This window comes from Miscanthus floridulus, chromosome 10, assembly GCF_019320115.1.
Source record: "Miscanthus floridulus cultivar M001 chromosome 10, ASM1932011v1, whole genome shotgun sequence".
Classification (NCBI taxonomy): Eukaryota; Viridiplantae; Streptophyta; class Magnoliopsida; order Poales; family Poaceae; genus Miscanthus; species Miscanthus floridulus.
Genome location: NC_089589.1, coordinates 21,072,251 through 21,092,226, shown reverse-complemented (window position 1 = coordinate 21,092,226; position 19,976 = coordinate 21,072,251). Strand labels below are relative to the sequence as shown.

Below are 19,976 nucleotides of genomic sequence, written 5' to 3'. Positions count from 1 at the left end.
CTGCCTGAGGCGCTGTTCAAGGTGCAGAAACCCTACGACATGCCGCTGCCCGAGCGGTACGAGTTCGTCGATGGCGTGCGGCGGATGTGGGTCTACGCCACCGACCATCCCATCACCACCGCCCACCCCGGCGGCCCCCGCACAGAGACCAAGATCGAGGTAACAGTAACGCTAGGCCAAGAATGCTAGATCAAGATCTGATGTGACTTGTGCACTACTAATAAGAGTTTCCTAATCGATTCTTCTCCGATCACGGCCATCGCCGTCGGTGGCGCAGCTGATCTACAGCTCCGGGGTGTGGCAGTTCGAGGGCTATGGGTACATCCCGTACGGCACGTCGGGCGCGTCGGTGATGCAGATCTTCGGCGCGGCGGAGCACGCGACGACGCTGATGCTGCACGTCTACGACGGCAACCTCACTTACTACCACGATGACACGAGGGTCGTTGACGCCGGCATCTACGACAGGTGGTTCCGCCTCAACGTGGTCCACGATGTCGCAGCGTCCAACATGACGGTGTTTGTGGACGGCCAGCACCGCCTGACCGTGCCCGGCCACGGCGGGGACTCGCACTACCCCGGATCTGTACATCACTGCCAGTTCAAAAACCCCCTTCATTGCCGGATTTTGAACCGACAGTGGCATACCGGCAGTGATGTGAGGTTGACATCACTGTCGGTTCTTAAAAACCGACATTGGTCTATAGACAATAGTGTCGGTTCGTAGCTCCACCCGACAGTGTCTAGTTGAATAACACTGCCGGTTTGTAGTCCCCACCGACACTGACGTTTGCTTCAAGGGTGTCGGTTCTTGCCCAAACCGGCAGTGTAGATCAAGCCAACACTGTCAGATTATGGCTCAATCCGGCAGTGTTGATCAAGATAACACTGTCGGTTCTTGACCCAAGCCGGCAGTGTTGAGCAAACCAACACTGTCGGTTGATGGCTGAAGTAGGCAGTGTTGATCAAGACAACACTGTCGGTTCATGGCTCAAACCGGCAGTGCGGAGCAAGAGAACACTGTCGGTTCATGGCTCAAGCCGGCAGTGTTGAGCAGTCCAACATTGTTGGTTCATGGCTCAAACCGGCAGTGTCGAGCAAGAGAACACTGTCGGTTCATGGCTCAAGCCGGCAGTGTTGAGCAGTCCAACCCTGTTGGTTCATGGCTCTAACCGACAGTGATGGTTACGACAACACTGCCGGTTTGTTGCTAACTGGCGGTGATGGCCCATTCGCATTTTTTGTTTTATAATTTTTTTTAATTTATATTTTTTGTGGGATCGAGTTTCGCTTTATATACGCTACGTAGACGATATGTCCATAAATATTAAACATTACAAATGTTACAGTTACAGTTCAAATGTTATATCTAGATCTTGATCCCTCAAAACAAAAAAATGTTCTCAGACTTCTTATAATAATCTAGCGAGCCGGGCCATACTGGTCCTTGTACTTCACGGATTGTGTAATGGAAAATAGTCCATCTTTTTTCAATACCTCGGCTAAGATGAATTTTGACAGCTCCGATTGTAGTACGACGATCTCCATCTCTAGCAGCCTTTCGTGCTTAAATTTCTTGCGCTGTCGTTCAAAAAAGATGATATCCAAAGAGGAACAGTAAATTATTTTGTTGAATTATTAACAGACATAAATAAAATGGGGATTATACACACCAACTTATCGGCTTCTTCCGATTTTCCACCGATGTAGCGAAGCATTGCCCACATTACATAAAACCCGCATTCATTGTTTTCCGCCGGCTGTGATAGGTACTTCCCCTCCATTTCGACAACCTTGAATGGGACCGGCTTCCCACCGATATGGCTTCTTCGGACACTGAGCAACATTAAAAGGAGAAACATTAGAAAGCGGGTATGTGTGATTAGAAAATAATATGTTATTAGGATCGCTTACTAATTCAGCACTGACACCAGTGCATCCAGATGATGAAATGATTTTTTCTTCGAGTCCCACACCTAGAGCAGATTTTTGGCAAGATTAACACAAATGAAGACGAAATGGTTGCTGCAATCACAGAATCCTAATTATCGAATAATCTTAATAAAAAAGAAGCATAAAATTAAAAGCCGAGAACACATACTCGCAGTTGTAGGCTAGAAGTTTGTGGGTTTTCTTCTTCATCGTGAATTCATCGAAAACAACAATCAATCTCTGTTTCAGGTCTTCCACATCACATCTATAGAGGCCTAGACATGTCCTCTCATTGACTCGCATGGGGTCCAAGAAGCCTATGTAATCCCATTTGCTTTTTAGAATGTAAAATTTTGCTATACACCTACATAAAATCATGGGAAGTGCTCAAAAGTTAACAATTTGTGTATCGAGAGAGTAGTTAATTGTAATATCGTGCGTGTAGGGTACTTACATAGTCCACAGCGTCAATAGTTGAACATCGAGATCACGTTTCTGGTATAGCTGGAACAAGCACTCCCACTCGACATCAAACTTCTCTTCTTCAGGATAATTGAAAACATGTGGCGAACGGATAATAACCTCAAAACAAAAGTTGTCCGTCTCTGTTGTTTGAGCCATGTAATATTCATGTAAATGGCGCATATATGTTGCTAGATTTTTATACTCATGATCGTGAACCAAAAAATTGCCCCTTACATACTTGATTGCTGGTGTTGCCATCCCTTGTACATCATAATAGATGGTCGCGGCCTCTTCCATGGTTAATCCTGGGTTGTCTTCGACGTACTTATGTATGTTCCTTAAATCTTTATTGAGTATTTCTTTGTCTCTTGTTGTAGCGTATTTATTCTGTGTTTGCCTTTCGAATTCGGACTTCAACATAAACGAAGGCAATGAGGCACAGAGATTGAAGAAACTAATACAATCTTCCTTCTTGACGTGTGTTGTAAATTTTTCTTCCATCAAGGAGGTAACGTTGCCACTGAACGGCCTTTTTCTTTTCTGTTGGTCCACTTTGGGAGCATTAGCGACCGAATCCAAGGACCTTTTCTGCGACTGTGAGGATGTCCTTGATCTTATTTTGGGCTGAGCTGGAGGAGGAGGAGGATGACGATGAGAATTCTGTTTTCCCAGCGCTGATGAAGATGGAGTCGGACGAGGAGTCAGAGGAGGAGGAGGAGGAGTCTCTTTTCTCGGGGCTGATGAAGATAGAGTCGGACGAGGAGGAATAGAAGGAGACCTCTGTCTTCTCGGGGGTGATGGCTCTGGATGAGGAGGGGAGTGATCTCTGTTGGGAGATGGTGAGTTATCATCGCAGGTGGGCGAAGACTCGTAGTTGTCCTCATCATCAGAGGACAATTGGTGGTCAAGCTTAATGAAGCGCTTGCGCCAGGCCACTTGAGAGCCCTTGTTATGACCAAGTTTCGGCGTGTCTTCCGCTACGGGGTACTCAATGGGTATCTTGCTATACTTCTTATCAAGTATGCTGTCAATGGTGACGCGAGCATACCCCAGTGGAATTGGGTGGCCATTAATTGTCCCGTCTCCCACAGGCCAGGCCTGGCCGAGCGCCACCTTGTCCTTTGTCCATTCCCGATGAATGTACAACATGACATTGACGGGTTCAGTGATGTCGTCCACCGGATGAGGCACATTTGCCTCTTCTTCGTCGAGCGGGGTCGATCCACAGCTACTGCGACCCCTAAACTGTGGGCTAAAGGCAGTAGGAGTAGGGTTTTGTGGTACTGCTGACCCCTTGGACAGTAAAATTTGCTCGACTCGCGCTTCAACGGTCGCCTCAATTCGTGCTTCCATTCTGTCTTCCATCTCTTTTAGTCTCCTCAAATACTCTGCCTCATGTTCCTCTCTACCCCTCGAGCGGCTCCGGTAAGTGTTAGATTCTTAGGGGAATGCTAGTTTCCAAGGAACAACACCGGTTCCTCTAGTGCGACCAGGGTGCTCCTTGGTTCCGAGTGCTTGGGTGAGCACGTCTTTCTCCCTATTAGAAGTGCGAGTCCCTTGCCTCACCTCCTCAGTTACCTGGGAGATCCTCTGGATGAGTTCGCTCATGGGTACATTTGAGGAGCTAAAGCTCCCATCCTCGGTGTGCCGTACATTCCTCCCCATACAGTATATTATCGATCTAGGCTCCCAATCGGTGGTCTCAACCTGAACACCTTCCTCAGCAAGGCGATCCATCTTTTGAAGTTCTGCTTTAAATTCTGGCATCTTTTTGGCGTAGCCACGAGAGCCGAGATGATGAGGATTCGTCGCTTTCTGCGAATTCTCCTTATTCTTCCTGCTTAGTTCTAAGTAGTCCTCAGATAACCTGTATTCCTTGAAAGCCTGCCAAAAGTCCTTCTGCTTGCTAAACTGTCCACCATCGAAATCTGGCTCTTTATTTTGGAGGACAAAATTCTTGTACAATGTCCCCTTGAAATTCTTGAAGCATGTTCCCATGATTTCTTTTGCTTTTTTCTTGACTAACTCCCTGTCATACTCGGCTGGGAAAGTGAAATACTCTAGGATCTTGACATCCCATATGTAATCCTTCTCGCTTTCGGGAACCCTCCACCGGTCATCATCTTTCCCAATCCACTTCCTGTACTTAATCGGGATGAAGTCCCTAACAAGTAACCCGAGGATGGTCTTGTATTTGGTCAAAGCTATAGGCGGTGAGAGTGGATCCCCGAATTCATCGAACTTAGTAATGTGCCAGTGTGCATTCCTACCAATAGGAACCTTTGACACGCCTCGCTTGGATCTGGCCTTCCTGCTACCCGAACCCTCTGGCTCCTGCTAGAGACACCAAGTAAGCTATGACCCTCTCAATTGATTAGCGTGTGTGGCTACATAGTGACATGATACCAAAGTTACCTGGCCATCTTGGTCATTTTGACCCAGATCGAGCAGGCCAGACGGGGTCCATGGCTGCTCGTTCTCATCGACCTGATTGACACCGTCATCGTTTGTCGGATCATGCGGCTCTCCCGTCCCAGCGATATCTACCGCTTCTTGTTGCCGGTCAGTTCTTCGGCGACGGGATAACAGGCGACGATGAGTCATGGCTGTGACACGATCGTGGTTAGTTTTGGCCGCGGACAACTACTAATAGCATATGTTCATATATATATAATATGTTTAATGCAAAGTCTAATAATAAGTCCACATACAACAAAGTCAAATAATAGCATATGTTCACCTAGAACAAATTCATTGTTTGATTGACCACATACAACAAAGTCCACCTACTCTTCTACGAAACTAAGCCTACATCAACTTCCAAATAAGAAAAGCGATGACCATAGCCATAAATAAAAGCATGACATCTTTCCAAGACCAATGAGCAAGTCTCCTAATCTTCACATCTCCGGCGGGTGGCTTCTCTTCGATATCCAGTGCCAGCGGATGGCCATGGTTTGCATTCATTGGACCATAGTAGGCCGATTGCCCATAGTTTGCAAGGTAGGCCGGATGACTATAGTAGGCCCTTAAAGCTTCAGCTTCTGTGTTGTATTTTTTGTGCAAATTACTAGGGTAGCGTTTGACTTGAGCATAGCAATCTTCCCAGGTTCGATAAATCCCAGACATGTGACCAACATGCACTACATACCATGCCATGGTTGCCTATACATTTAAGTAAATTAGGCATGCGGTAAGTGGTAATGGTAACTCACTGAACAAGAGTTATTATTCAAGTTATATGGCCAAACTAATTCTATTTAATGTTCTTTATCCTTGACATGATAAAAAATTACCTCAATAATTGGACTATTTATTATTCGGAGATCAATGTGGTTTAGTAATCATACTTGCTGCTGCTGTCGAGCCAATTTTAAAAGTTGTTTTTAACTTTTTTTCTAGAACAAACATCTATAGATGCCTTTTTTTAAGCATGCTATACATTCCCCCTAAGATTAAATCCCCAAACAATCAAATATTGCTATAGTGTAATTTGGCGGTCTAAGACTGTGACAACAGGTCTCTGAAAATAGCATTATTTTTAAAATATACTAAAACTTATACAAGAAATAAATAATTTCTTGTAGTATATATAAGAAAATATTAGATGAAAGTTCAAAGCAAAACATCTACAACAGAAAGGAAATAGGCAAGTCATTGTAATTAACCAACATGACCAGTCAAATAAAGTAGGACCCTATCAAAATATTAGAGTTGCATACATTCTTCATCTTTAAAACTATTTAAAAAAAATTAGTTCTATAGGTCTAAAATATATATACTACATCCTCACATCCAAAAACATTGAGCATCGGTGGCACTACAGACTAGACATTCATGATCAAACTGTATGCTAGCATTGCAATAAAGTAGTAGTAACATAAATTATTGCAAGTAAATTATCATATCAAACAATAAGTTGTAGTACTTGGTAAATGAAAAGCCTCTACTGATTCAAGTAAGCAGTTGTGGGACAAATCAGCCAGAAATTCTTATCTAACTCTTACACAAACAGAACACTTAGCGGGCATTTCATCTAACACTTAGCGGGCAGTGAGCCACGCACTCACCGTGTGGGTGGTAAAGCAGCTGTCCGCGGGCGCTCCTGAAGGCCTCGGCGGTGCTCCGGCGTCGGGCGGTGGATGGCGTGGAGAGTGCTCCGGCGTGGGGCAGTGCACGGGCGTCGGCATCGAAGAAGAGGAGCGTGGGGCTGGGAACGGCGGCGCGGGGAGCGGTGGACGGTTGCTCCGGCGTGGGGCGGTGCACGGGCCTCGACATCGAAGAAGAGGAGCGCGGGGCTGGGAACGGCGGCGCAGGGGGCGATGGACGGGTGCTCCGGCGTGGGGCGGTGCATGGGCGTTGGCGTCGAAGAAGAGGAGCGCAGGGAACGGTTGGCGCGAGGTTGAAATTTGGATAATTTCAACCCGTGGCGGCCTTTTATACCAGATCTCATCACTGCCGGTTCTAACTAGAACCGGCAGTGATGTGCCCCATCACTGCCGGTTGTAACTAGGAACCGACAGTGTTATGGGTACATCACTGCCGGGCCATTCTTTAAACCGGCAGTGATGCAGGAATATAAATTGAAGGAAAATGCAAAAAAATTGTGTTGCATCCCTGATTTGAACCGAAGCCTACAAGTTCCAGAGCAGCAGACAAACCATTGAGCTATTACCTGATTTTGGAGAGTTTGAAGGAATTTATTCCTTTGAGTGATTATCTATCCCTGCTTTGCGCGTAGGCCCTTCAACTCCCCGACCACGCTGGTCGCGCGGTTCCCATGAAGATTGAAGAGCCGCTGTTTACCGAGGAGTCCCCACAAAGAGACGCCGTCCTTGGACTGGTCGCGGCCCTTCAGTTCCCCATGAAGAGACGCCGCGTTTACTCCTCGGCCATGCTGCTCGCGCCGATTCCCAAACGCAGGCGCGCATGCTCCGTCTTCCCAACGCATGCGCAATGGCGGTTCAATGGCGTTCCCAACGTAGGCGTGCTCCGTCTTCCGAGGAGTGGGAGTTATTGCACCGTGATCAGTTCCACCCACAGACACGCCTATATAAGCCAGGCCACCATGCACGCAGTCGGCCGCCATTGCACCACCACGTGTCAAGAAAGCGAAGCACACCCTTCCCACGCACACCTCGCTCCGGCCCTCGACGACCACCCGCCGCCACAATGCCTCGCCGCTTGAAGACAACATGGGCGATGCTGAACACGTCGTCCTCACGTCGCCCCCCGACGCCTCCACCGACGCCGTCGTCCGAATTGGACCTCGAGGCGAACCTCGAGGACGATCTGGACCGTGAGACCGCATCGGAGGAGGAACCGGAACCTCTTCCGGTGGAGGACGTCATCTTCAACTTGTTGGAGACGGCTCGGAAGGAGGAGGAGGACCAGCACCCCTCCGCGCCATCACACAGAAGGAGACCGACGACTGCATCCTGAAGTGCATCGTCGAGATCTCCAAGGAGGAGGAGCGTCGCCGCGAGGAAGAGGAGCGCCACCGCCAGGAGGAGGAGGAGCGTCGCGGCCGCCAGGAGCAGGAGACCGAGCGGCGTCTCGCGATGGATGCGGAACGGCGCCGGCGCAGGGCTGAGCGAAAGAAGCGCGAAGTGGAGCACCGGCAGCAGGGGGACGACGACGCAGGCAGCACCGGCAATAATTAGTAGCACTATTGATTAATCTATGTCTTGGGACAATGTAATAATTTACTGGTGCTCAAAAATTTACTAGTTATTAATCTATGTCGTCGAATCCTTTATTTGATCATCTTCACCTTGGTGCTGAGAAATGCCGTGTTGCAGCATGTCTGTGTTCTGGCAGTGATGGGGGTAAATCACTGCCGAGCCATTCTTTAAACCGGTAGTGATTTCAGTGTAGCGATTACAGCATAAATACATTATCTTTTCATCTCCTTTCGATTACCTCCTAGTGGCACAACGGTTAAGACCCCGCAACTTAGCCCTCGATACCCGTGTTCGAATCCCGGGCACCCCAATTTTTTTGGTATAATTTTATTATTTATTAAGCGGTGTAAAGGTCAAAAAGACAAAATAAATAAACAAGACACACATCCTATACTATCGCAGCGGTTAAGTGTCTGAACTCTGTAGTCCGAGACCCGAGCTCAAACCCGAGGGCTGGCACAATTATTTTTTAATTTTTTATATATCACTGCTGGTTTTCAAAATCAACCGACAGTGATAACAAGCATCACTATCGGTTTTTTCTCATCACTGCCGGTTTATTGAAACCGACAGTGATGTTTATATATATTAAAAAAAATTATTTTACATACTGAATAAATAGAAGCATATGTATTCCTATGTCGAAATGGCTTGAAATTTTTTTGACAAGCTTGTACACCCAAATTAAGACCCCACACAGGATCTTAGGTTTTTCTGACCATTTTTTTTATTTATTATATTTTTCTCTGTGCCCAATGAGACAAAAGAGGGTGAATTTCATCTTGGACCCAATAGATTTTTTTATCCACCTCCATAAAATTCTTATCCCTAGGGCACATTAGAGCCTGTGTAAAAGTTTAGCACCATTCCAGATCTTTTCGTGGTTAGACTCAGTTCAACCTATAATTAAACGGTATCGTCGCGCGGAAATTCAATTAAACCTCAGAAAGTAGCAAACCATCTCCGGAAAATCCAAAACTTGGTGTTTCCTTCACACGTGGCACGTGCAAGCCTAAGAAAAAGTTTGAGACCAATACGACACCGGAATGCATATGAACCACAGAAACCTTGATAACCTATGTGTATAGTCATGGTTCGATGAAAGGGCACATGTACCTCCGTGAAGTATGTATATACCGCCTATGTTGAAATGACTTGAAATTTTTTTAGCAAACTTGTACACCTAAATTAAGACCCCACACAGGATCTTAGGTTTTTATGATCATTTTTTTATTTATTATATTTTTCTCTGTGCCCAATGAGACAAAAGAGGGTGAATTTCATATTGGACCCAATAGATTTTTTTATCCACCTTCACAAAATTCTTATCCCTAGGGCACATTAGAGCCTGTGTAAAAGTTTGGCACCATTCCAGATCTTTTCGTGGGTAGACTCAGTTCAACCTATAATTAAATGGTCTCGTCGCGTGGAAATTCAATTAAACCTCACAAAGTAGCAAACCATCTTCGGAAAATCCAAAACTTGGTGTTTCCTTCACACGTGGCACGTGCAAGCCTGAGAAAAAGTTTAAGACCAATACGACACCGGAATGCATATGAACCACAGAAACCTTGATAACATATGTGTATAGTCATGGTTCGATGAAAGGGCACATGTACCTCCGTGAAGCATGTATACATCGCCTATGTCGAAATGGCTTGAAATTTTTTTGGCAAGCTTGTACACCCAAATTAAGACCCCACACAGGATCTTAGGTTTTTCTGATCATTTTTTATTTATTATATTTTTCCAAGTGCCCAATGAGATAAAAAGAGGGTGAATTTCATCTTGGACCCAATAGATTTTTTCATCCACCCTCATAAAATTCTTATCCCTAGGGCACATTAGAGACTGTGTAAAAGTTTGGCACCATTCCGAATCTTTTCGTGGGTAGACTCAGTTCAACCTATAATTAAACGGTCTCGTCGCGCGGAAATTCAATTAAACCTCAGAAAGTAGCAAACCATCTCCGGAAAATCCAAAACTTGGTGTTTACTTCACACGTGGCACGTGCAAGCCTGAGAAAAATTTTGAGACAAATACGACACCGGAATGTATATTTCCTCCTGTCATGCCCATCGGCGGGGTGCCTCATCATTGTATCTTTCTTACGCTCTTCGCCATGCCAGCGCAACAGCTTGGCTGACTTTGCACATGCAAATAGCCTATGCACCCGGGGAGCTATAGGGAAATACCAAACGACCTTTACGGGACCTCCTCTGGTCTTGGTACCCTCATCTGACGGTCCTTCCTTATACCGTGGAGTTTCACACTTGGGGCACTTGTCCAAGTCTTTGTATTTTTCTCCATGGTACAATATGCAATCATTGGAACATGCGTGGATTTTTTCAACCTTGAGGCCGACGGGACAGATCATTTGCTTGGACAAGTATGTCTTTTCTAGCAACTCGTTTTTTTTTCTGGGAGCATTTTCCTTATTATAGCTAACAACTGATCGAAGCCTTTATCGCTCAATCCGTTTGTCGATTTGAACTCTAACAGCATGATGTCGGCTTCCAGTTTGCTTATTGGACAATTCCTATACAATGGTGTTTTGCCATCTTGTCTCATTTTCTCTAGCTTTCTCAGCTATCTTTCACTAAGACATCCGGTCTCTACATTACGTAGCAGCTGAGAAATGCCATCGTTATCCTTGGTGTCGTCAGCTAGCGTGTTCCTAAACATATTATTAACTATGGCCATAGGTTCCGTGTTGACACCGGGTTCCTCGTCAGCATCGTGGATGGCTACGTCAGGCATGTCCACATCATCATCGTTTTCCCGCAGAACATTCACACCAACCTCGCCATGCATAGTCCATATCGTATAGTTTGGTATGAACCCCTTGGTAATCAAGTGTGATCGTATAGACTCAATTTGACGAAAGTTCTTATGATTCTTGCAATCTTTGCATGGGCAGAAGACAGGGTTCCCATTCCCAGCATGGGCTTTGGCATCGGTGATAAACTGGCTGACGCCATGCATGTACCGCTTATCCGTTCGGGACAGATGCATCCACTCTCGATCCATCTCTGCACAAAAAAATACTGAGACAGTAATTACAAAGAATTAATAAGAAATCGAGCTTTATGAACAACAATTGTAGCTCGAAAGTACCATTTTTGGAAAACATTATTGTACACTAATTATTGAAAAATTAAAATTGGTAGCCCCGGCCCTGTAAATTGAAAATCGTAGTAAAAACAATTATTGCACAATATTGAAGAACAACTATTCTACTCTACTTCTAAGAACTAAATATAGCATCACATACTAACAATGATGATCTTGACCACCATGGAATAATTAGCTAGGAATTTAAATGCGTTCATAGACACCAACCTTTTGGATGATGGATTCACCACAATTTAAGCCTTGCACAAATGTCCAATCGGAAAAGTGCTCTCTAGAATGGAGAAAGAACTAGAATGAGAATCAAGCAATATAGCCATCAAAACGAAGCTAATTAAGCAACAAAATCAAAGGAGTGGATGTTTGTTACTAACCTTAAAGCAAAAAGATCAAGCCATTCTTCAAAATCCAAGCACTAGCTTCATGGTGAAGAGCAGCCGCAACAATGGAGGGAAGGGCCCAAAAGCGTGCCTCTGTTCTCGGGATGGAAGAGGGGAGGAAGAAGATGACGGTTGCAGCCTTTTTGTGTTGTAGGCTTATCACCATCGGCTCTTGGCTAGAACCGACAGTGATAGTGCCCAATCACTGTCGGCTCTTGGTTTAAACCGGCAGTAATGAGTGCCCGCCAAAACACTGCCGGTTCAAGACACAAACCGGCAGTGATGTGATCCTTCACTATCGGTTTTAGCCCAGCACCAATCATTTTTTCATTTTCAAGCTCATAACCGGCAGTGAAAGTACGTCACTGCCGGTTCTCACAAATCCGGCAGTGATGTGCAAATCTGGCGTAGTGTCGCACTACTTCAAGTTCGGCGTGTACGGGCAGACCAAGAACGGCATGTCGTACCTCATGGAGTCGTGGTGGAGGGACGTCAAGGTCTTCTCCAAGTGTTGAGCTGGCTAGGTTGCTTCGATCCAGAATGTGGCCACCCGCTAGTAGCAGCAGCTCTCCGTTTCGTCTTTCGTATTGTACACATCTCTATCTCTACCCCTATAATACATTAGTTCAAATTATTCTACGTCCACCCAACAATTACCCTCTCCACAGAGATGATCTTAACTACACCCACACCACTAAATGCACCCAGAGATTCACCATTATAGAAACGTACGCACCAGATCATCTCTCTTTCATTCTCTCTCCTTACTCAACCATATCCAATGGTTGATGTTCAATGTATGTGCAGTGTCAACCCCCACGCATCCCTACCGCCCGCCCGCGTCCTCCCTCCGCCCCCGGTACCCACGCCCACGCCCAGCGGCGGCGGTTCGATCCCTCATGGGAGTGTTTTTTTCTCCAGGAAAAACAAATTGAAACACAATCCATTGCTTCCTCGCCCTGTCTTCTAGTTCCAGCCATGACAGCGACTCCTCCGAATCCTTCCCTCTCTCTCACTCGCATACAGAGCCGGGAAGCGGGGCAGCCACGAGGGGTGCCAGCCGAGGGCGCACCCCAGCCGTGGGCGCGGGGCCACGGCGAGCTGAGGTCGTCGCCGGCCGCGTGCCCAGGACCGCCGGCTCGAGCTGCCATGGCGAGGAGAAGGCTTCTCGCGCTCACGTTCCGGATCCATGGGAGGCCTCATGCAACGCAGTCGTGGGGGCGACCCTTGCCCCGGTTCCTGTCCTCAGCGGCCTCCGGTTTCACGCGGCCGGTCACCAGGAACCCCGCTTCCTATCCATGAGATCGTTTCGAAGGTTAGGGTTTGCTCTTCCACTCCATCCGTCTTAGTTTACCTTAAAGGCGTGTTTTTTTACATCTCGAAAAGTTTAGATCAGCGAATTATTTTAGGCTACTGTGCTGGTAAGAGATACCTATTTCATCGGATAGATGAAAATAGTTTGTATTGATGACTTTGACAAGATGAGACCTGAAGACAGGTAGGCATCAATCAATTTATATGTTTGGTGAAACTAGAATAAACATACTACATCTCCTTTTTTTGGTCTGCTCTCGAAACCACATTAACACAGTCCCCGTTTTCTTATGCTATTCCAGAGTTGCAATTCACGAGGCCATAGAGCATCAGACAATATCTATTACCAAAGCTGGCATTCCAACAGGACACAATTCGAGGACTTCAGTTCTTGCAGCTGCCAATCCAATTGCGGGACTCTATGATGATCTTATGGTTGGTAAACATGTTTTTATTGACTCAATAAGTATCCATCTTTTTAAAGTATAAACTATTCAGACAACCGTTCTTTCATGATTTGGTCTAAAGTTTATCGTCAAAGATATCAGAATGTATGATCAAGATCAGGTATGAAGCAAAATTATTTCTACAGCTTTTCTATTCTAGCTACTGAGTACATTGAGTACTTTTAATTTTAGAAAAATAAAAAAAATCATAGAAGGTTGGAGATTTTTGTTGGCTCATTCTGGCTATATACATAGTGGAGCAGCTTATCTATATGAACTTTGGGCATTATGAGGTTTCTCTTATCATCTTTGCAGTCATGGAGGAGTCACCAAACTTTAGGAGAAATCAGCCATCGTCGAGGCCTTCCCCGCCGATTGCATGACATATTTTAGTTTTATGATTTATTTATTTTAAGCATGATTTATTTTAGTTTTATGATTTATTTTTTCTTGACACCATCGTAGCGTTAGCACGGGCAATTTACTTTTAAGAAAATGTTGCATTTTCATGTAAATTTAAAATGTCGGTTGGAAATATGAACTGATCTTTCATCATGATTTCCATGTGTTCAGGTTGTTGAAGCTGCACTTATTTCTAGAATACAAAGATTGGAGCAGAGACTAATGGAAATTGATCCTCATGTGAGTCTCTGCGTCCTTAAACGTTCTATATATTACATATAACTCTTGCTCTTCTTGTAGAAAACTGTACACGATGATGTGTTTTTTTACTGCATACTCCATTTAAGCATTGTCACTTACATGCTTCTCAATCATTGGCTTCAAACCTTTAAGCTGTTACTCCCATCCCGTATTTCATTGGGATTTCAATTTAGTCAACTTTCATCATAGTGCACACAGTGGAATTCAAACAACAATGCTTCCAGTTATTTCCATCTCTTATATGCCTTCCAGAAGCCCGACTGCAAATGAATATTTCACATATCTGAGTTTTTTTTTCATCACATAACAGTATTTAGCACAGTATTTAGAAGTGTCTAGAGTACTTTTTTGCTGCTCTTTAATCTAATGAATATTTTACACATCTGAGTGAAATATACATATTTCGGCAGTTTGTTCTCCATCTAAAGATTGCCTCTTGAAAGAAAGCCTGACAACAGCTGATTTCTTCTTTTGCCCCCTTGTTCTCCATCTGATAATATACTGTCATTTTGCTTTGTGCAGGTTGTACCGGTTAGCTTGGGAGATATGCTGATCAGGTAATCTTTGTTGACCTTCCTTTTTTAACTAAACCACACTTGAATTCCTGATCTAAGCAGTAGCTACCATTCTTGTGCTTAATCCTACCTAATCCATCATATGTGTTCCGAGTATATCCTCTTGTCTGTTATGCTTGTCCAGGCAATGCAAATTTGCAGGGCCAGCCTGCTAGGTGTTAGCGTTATCCACCATTTCCCTTTCAGTCATCATCTATGCTTGTGTTGAGTCTATTTGGAGGCTATGCTACCACCCTGTATTGTCTCCTTGAGCCAGCGTCAGTTTCAGTTTTGGCACTGCTATATATTTATCTGATTGCGTGCTTCAGTTTTAGTTTCAGCGCCAGTACCAATTTCAGCCAGTCCCACCAATTTGTTTAACACATATCATGATTAATACAGTAATACTTGCCAATGTGCAATTGCTTCTGTGGGCAATACTCCACTATTAAGAAATTTATCCAAATTGGTTTTGTTGCCCATGTTGCAGGATTTAAAAGATGCATGATCAAGTCTGAATGGAGGCAACCGGTCTGTATCTACCTCGATGTTCTAGGAAATTCTTGAAGATTTTTCTGACGGCTGTAGCCAAATGCTACCAGAAATGTATTAATAAATTAACAAGTTCAATTTTTTACGTGTAATGAATTGGTGTCTGACATGTATTCAGGATCTGAGATGTATCTGACAGCTATGATGACTGTCATAACGCTAAAACAGGTGCACCTGACACTAAAGCGTTTTGTGGGCATGTTTATTTTTTTCTGTGTGAGAAATGACCATTCTTTGCGAGACAATGAATTTGTGTTTCTTTCATAGTTGATTTATTTTTTAGTATTACGATTAATTTTAGTTTTATGATTTATATTTTTTTAGATGTCACCGTAGCGTTAGCACGGGCAATATACTATCGTTAATAATAACGTGGTCGCACTCAGAAGTCACACCACACCACCACAAATGACGTGGAAATTAACGTCCGTATTCATGTTTTTCTTTTTCACAATCAAGCCGTAGCCTATTTTTTCACGTGGACAAAAAAGTTTCAAAGTTACACGACATTGACAAGTTTCTAGTTGTTTTCAAACCCGTTGGCAAAGACGCTAGCATTCAGGAACAAACAAGAGTGTCTACAAGCTAGAGCTAGAGCCTAACAGATACAACACATACGAAGGACTCTACGGCAGTACATTACGACCGTGGATACAACATGGCAAAGCATTGGGTCCGCTTGGCCTACTCGAGACGTCCGTCACTGGACGGCAACGTCAGCGCCTCCAGGAAAGAGTACCCGCATGGCTTCCCAGCTATTAGGGGACAGCAGCGGGGCATAGGTTTGCTGAAATTCTTCAAAGGACGCCTCATCAGGCTTCGTCGTCTCGACTAGAAGCCCTAGCATTTTCATGAGCACCTTTCTTGCCTGTGCCTCTGGCTTCGGTGCTTTGAGCTTGTTTTTAGCAGCTAAAAGGGCGCTGCGCTTGGGAACGATGTCATAGCATTGAGATCCTTAGTGATGTGCAGCCTAGGCGGGGACGCAATCAGCGGCTGCTGAAGCGGACGCTTGAAGGCCTCAACGAAACACTGCTCGAAACACTGCAGAGCGCTTAATGTGCCATTGTCTCCTTAAGGATCCGAAGCCAGCCCATCAACATGCGGCGACCCACAGCTACGCACAGGCGAAGACAGACGATATGGGGGCTTTGTCCTCCGAGGAAGCAGCAGCAACATGCACAAGAGACATAGGCCCATTATTGCCAGGGCTCCAACTGTCTGAATGACTAGGAGCGAGGCGACGAGCTCCACCAGTATCAGATCATCCGCTACGTCCCGACCGGCATGTCCCGCGTCCAGGTGCAGTGACAACGTCAATGTATGTTAATAAAAATGTTGGGTTGATACGTAGCGATGCTGAAGTCTAATATAAAATATGGATGGTGATAGTGACCAACTGACCAAAACGATTGATATGTAGTTATATTATTACTTGTTTGCTAATCTCTACTATAATGGACCAATCAAAATTATACTAGGTCTTTCTAGAAAATGTCCCCCTGAGAGCTTCCAACCATTATGCAGCTAGAAAAATACCCGCAGGAATTCATCTTTATTAAAATCGAGGTATAATAAAATGTCTAAATTAAATCCTATGGCCGATGTGGGATCCAGGCTTCTCACGCGTCCACACCCCGCACGTCGACGCCGCGCCCTCGCTCCTCCCCGCATCCCACGCTTTCCGCAATTCCCTCAATCACGCAGCAACACAAGCCCAATCTGTCCTGCCCGCTAAGCCCCCACCGCATCCACGCCTGTGCCGCTGCTCCACCGCCGCCTTGCCACCACTCTCCGAGGCCACAGCGTGGGACTGCGTCATAGCCAGCTATGAGAATAGGATCCCCGTCCCCTGTTTCCATCGCCTACTACTTCCGCCATGGGGACGCCGTCATCCTACTCCACGTGTGTCCTCTGCTCCCTCCCAAACCCTAGCTGAGGCGCCACCGCCGCCTTCAACTACAAGGCCGGCATCAACGGCGACGACTTCTAAGCTGCTACGCGAAGGATGGAGGGAAACTATGATGCCTTCACGACCTCCAAGACTGACGACGTCGCCAAGCCACTCAATGTCGCAGGCATCCCCTAGAAAGATCCACATCTGGGAAGCAAGGACCGGGCTGGCCCCGGCCGGGACGGTGTCGATCGCGCGGTGCCGCAGGACGGGAGGGCCATGTGCGTGCCGGTCGGCAGTCGTCCTGGCCGAGCTGCCGCCAGACCACCACTTGCTAGCGCCGCCGGATCCGCCAGTCACGAGTGCCGTTGGGCCACCGTGCGCGTCGCCGCTAGATCCGCAGTCCAGTCGCGGGCGCCGCCGGGCAGGAACAGGCACCGTCAGGCCCCTCACATGCGGTCGAGCAAGGAGCGTCTCTCGAAAGGTCACCCTTCCGCTTCTGTTTCGGTTGATAAAAAGATTTATTAAATTTCGGAGTGTTTTATCCCAATCAATGATAACTAATTTTGGTGCTGCTTTTGTTGATGCCAAATTTGATTGCTGAACCAGGTGTCTTCTCTCATGCAGAGACTGTGGGTGCACCGGTTTCTTACCAGCGACGTGATGCTCTGGAAGAGTTGGAAGAGGCTTCTGACCCTCATAAAGAAGAGTTAAACGAGGTGGACGCACCGAAACAAGACCAAGATGAAGGTGAGACATGCACATGGTGTGCCTGTTTCCATTTATTTTCTGAAGCAGCTGCACGTTATAGCTATTTTTTTTAACTTTTGTTTTTGTATTGAATTTTCAGACGTCGTTATCATTGAGGATGAGAAGCTAATGGAAGAGACCTCAGCAGAAGAGCCATCTGTGACCATAAAGGAGTGTACGGAAAAATCGGAAATGCACACTACTCGAGAACAGACTTTAGAACGATGTCTCAATTTAGCATTAGCCTCGGCATTTTTTTGCCCTTTAGTCCCGGTGGGTAATACGAACCGGGACTAAAGGTTCCTGTCCAACGGTCGTCCGCGGGGCAGGGATCTTTAGTCCCGGCTGGTATTACCAACCAGGACTAAATGTAAACCTTTAGTCCCGATTAGTAATACCAGCCGGGACTAAAGCTTTTAGTCCCGGTTTGGGTGATGCCCCGGGAATAAAAATTAATCTTTAGTCCCAGTTTGGCCCCCTAACTGGGACTAATTATGCCGGCCTATAGACCAGCTCATTTCTTCCTCCCCGAGCCCGAGCCATTCCATTCAAACTTACTGCCTCTGTTCTTCAGCTTGCTGTTGTTCTTGCTCTCTCCCCCTCCATTGGTGTTGCTCTTCGATTTTGAAGGTAACAAACTTAATCCTCTTATGTTTTATCAGTAGCTTATCTCATTTTGCGATGTAGATGCATGTGTAACTTTATATGTAGGACTTTATTATGATTTTATGTCATTTTTAGCTCAAAATCACATGATGATTTGCATATATGTTTGGATAAACAAAAGTTAAATTAGTTCATCAAAATCACTTGATAGTTTAGTATTGCTAGTATATGTAGTACATTTCATGGTTTAGTTAGATAAATAAATATATTTTTTATATATTACTTTAGAAATGAGAAATTTACAATAGTTTGCAAAAATAAGTATAGAAAGTAACTTGGTATGGTGGATTTGATTATGATTTCTATGTCATTTTTAGCTCAAAATCACATGATGATTTAAAATAGTAAAATCACATGATAGTTTGGTATTTTACTATTATACATAGTACATATTTCATGGTTTAGCTAGATAAATAAATAATTTTAGTTTTGTTTAAATATATTATTTTAAAAATGTGAAATTTACACTAGTTTGCAAAAATAAGTATAGAAAGTAGATGACAACTGGTACCGGATCCTCGGCCTCTCGTTCGGTTGCGAAACGACTGAGGCCAGAACCCCCTCTCATTATCTGCGGCAAGTGTAAACAGAAGATTGTGATGGAGTACCGAGTCAAGAGACAGGGACCCAACAAGGGTCGTGTTTTCTACAAGTGCCCGGATCGCGATGTGAGTTTCTTACGCATTTGATTATTATGGCTAATTGACCTGCTTTTCTTGAATATTTTTGACTAAATATTTTTTGGCTTTAATTTCAGTGGGATGGCAATGGATACGATGGTTGGTACTAGGAGGAAGATTATGCTACATACGTGCAGAATTCGGGTGTGCTTGAGGTAGCGGCTGCTGATGATGAGGCAGTGAGCCAGCAGGAGAAGCTTATTGATATTCAACAGACGAATGATTTGTCTGTTTTAGTTACGTACGGTCACGAAATAATTATGTTACTGAAGTGCATTGTAGTTTTAGTTTGTTTAGTGATAGTTGGGATTGCTTACGTTGTAGCCAGTCTTAGTTAATTAATCAACCGTGTGTGTGTCTTCTATGTTGTGTAATAAAATACTTAATTATGTTCAAGGTTTTCATAATTTATCGTGTAATGCAGATTATGTCACGCCATTGGATGTACAATGCTGATCGTCGCTCCCAAGACTTTATTGAGGGTGTGCACTATTTCTTAGGTGTGGCCGAGGCAAATAAGCGGGATGGTTTCATGTGTTGTCCATGTGCCCTATGTAAGAATTTAAAGGAATATTCAAGCTCAATGAGTCTTCATTCATATTTGCTTAAGTCAGGTTTCATGTCAAACTATATATGTTGGACTAAGCATGGAGAAAGTGGGGTCATGATGGAAGAAGGTGAAGGAGAAGATTTAGACATTGATGATATTATTGCTCAGTATGGTGCCTTTGATGATACTACAATGGGGGGAGATGAAGAAGAGGTAGCGGCAGAAGATGATCTCGGTGATGCTCTTGGCGATGCCATTCGTGGATGCACAACAAGAATGCAAAAGTGAAAAAGAGAAAGTTAAGTTCGAGCGCATGC

At 45.0% G+C, this 19,976-nt stretch overlaps 2 protein-coding genes across 2 annotated transcripts; both read left to right on the top strand.

Moving 5' to 3' along the window:
• On the top strand, nt 1-12,108 carry LOC136488162 (citrate-binding protein-like). The gene is made up of 3 exons (XM_066485181.1): nt 1-159; nt 278-572; nt 12,008-12,108. The coding sequence occupies exons 1-3, from the start codon at nt 40-42 to the stop codon at nt 12,106-12,108; spliced, it is 516 nt and encodes a 171-aa protein (XP_066341278.1). The 5' UTR covers nt 1-39.
• A 5,099-nt stretch (nt 12,109-17,207) lies between these two features.
• Nucleotides 17,208-19,268, top strand: LOC136488161 (uncharacterized). Its single transcript, XM_066485180.1, has 4 exons — nt 17,208-17,497; nt 17,623-17,763; nt 17,864-17,957; nt 19,187-19,268. Exons 1-4 carry the CDS (start codon nt 17,293-17,295, stop codon nt 19,266-19,268), a joined length of 522 nt encoding a protein of 173 aa, XP_066341277.1. The 5' UTR covers nt 17,208-17,292.
• The last annotated feature ends 708 nt before the right edge of the window (nt 19,269-19,976 follow it).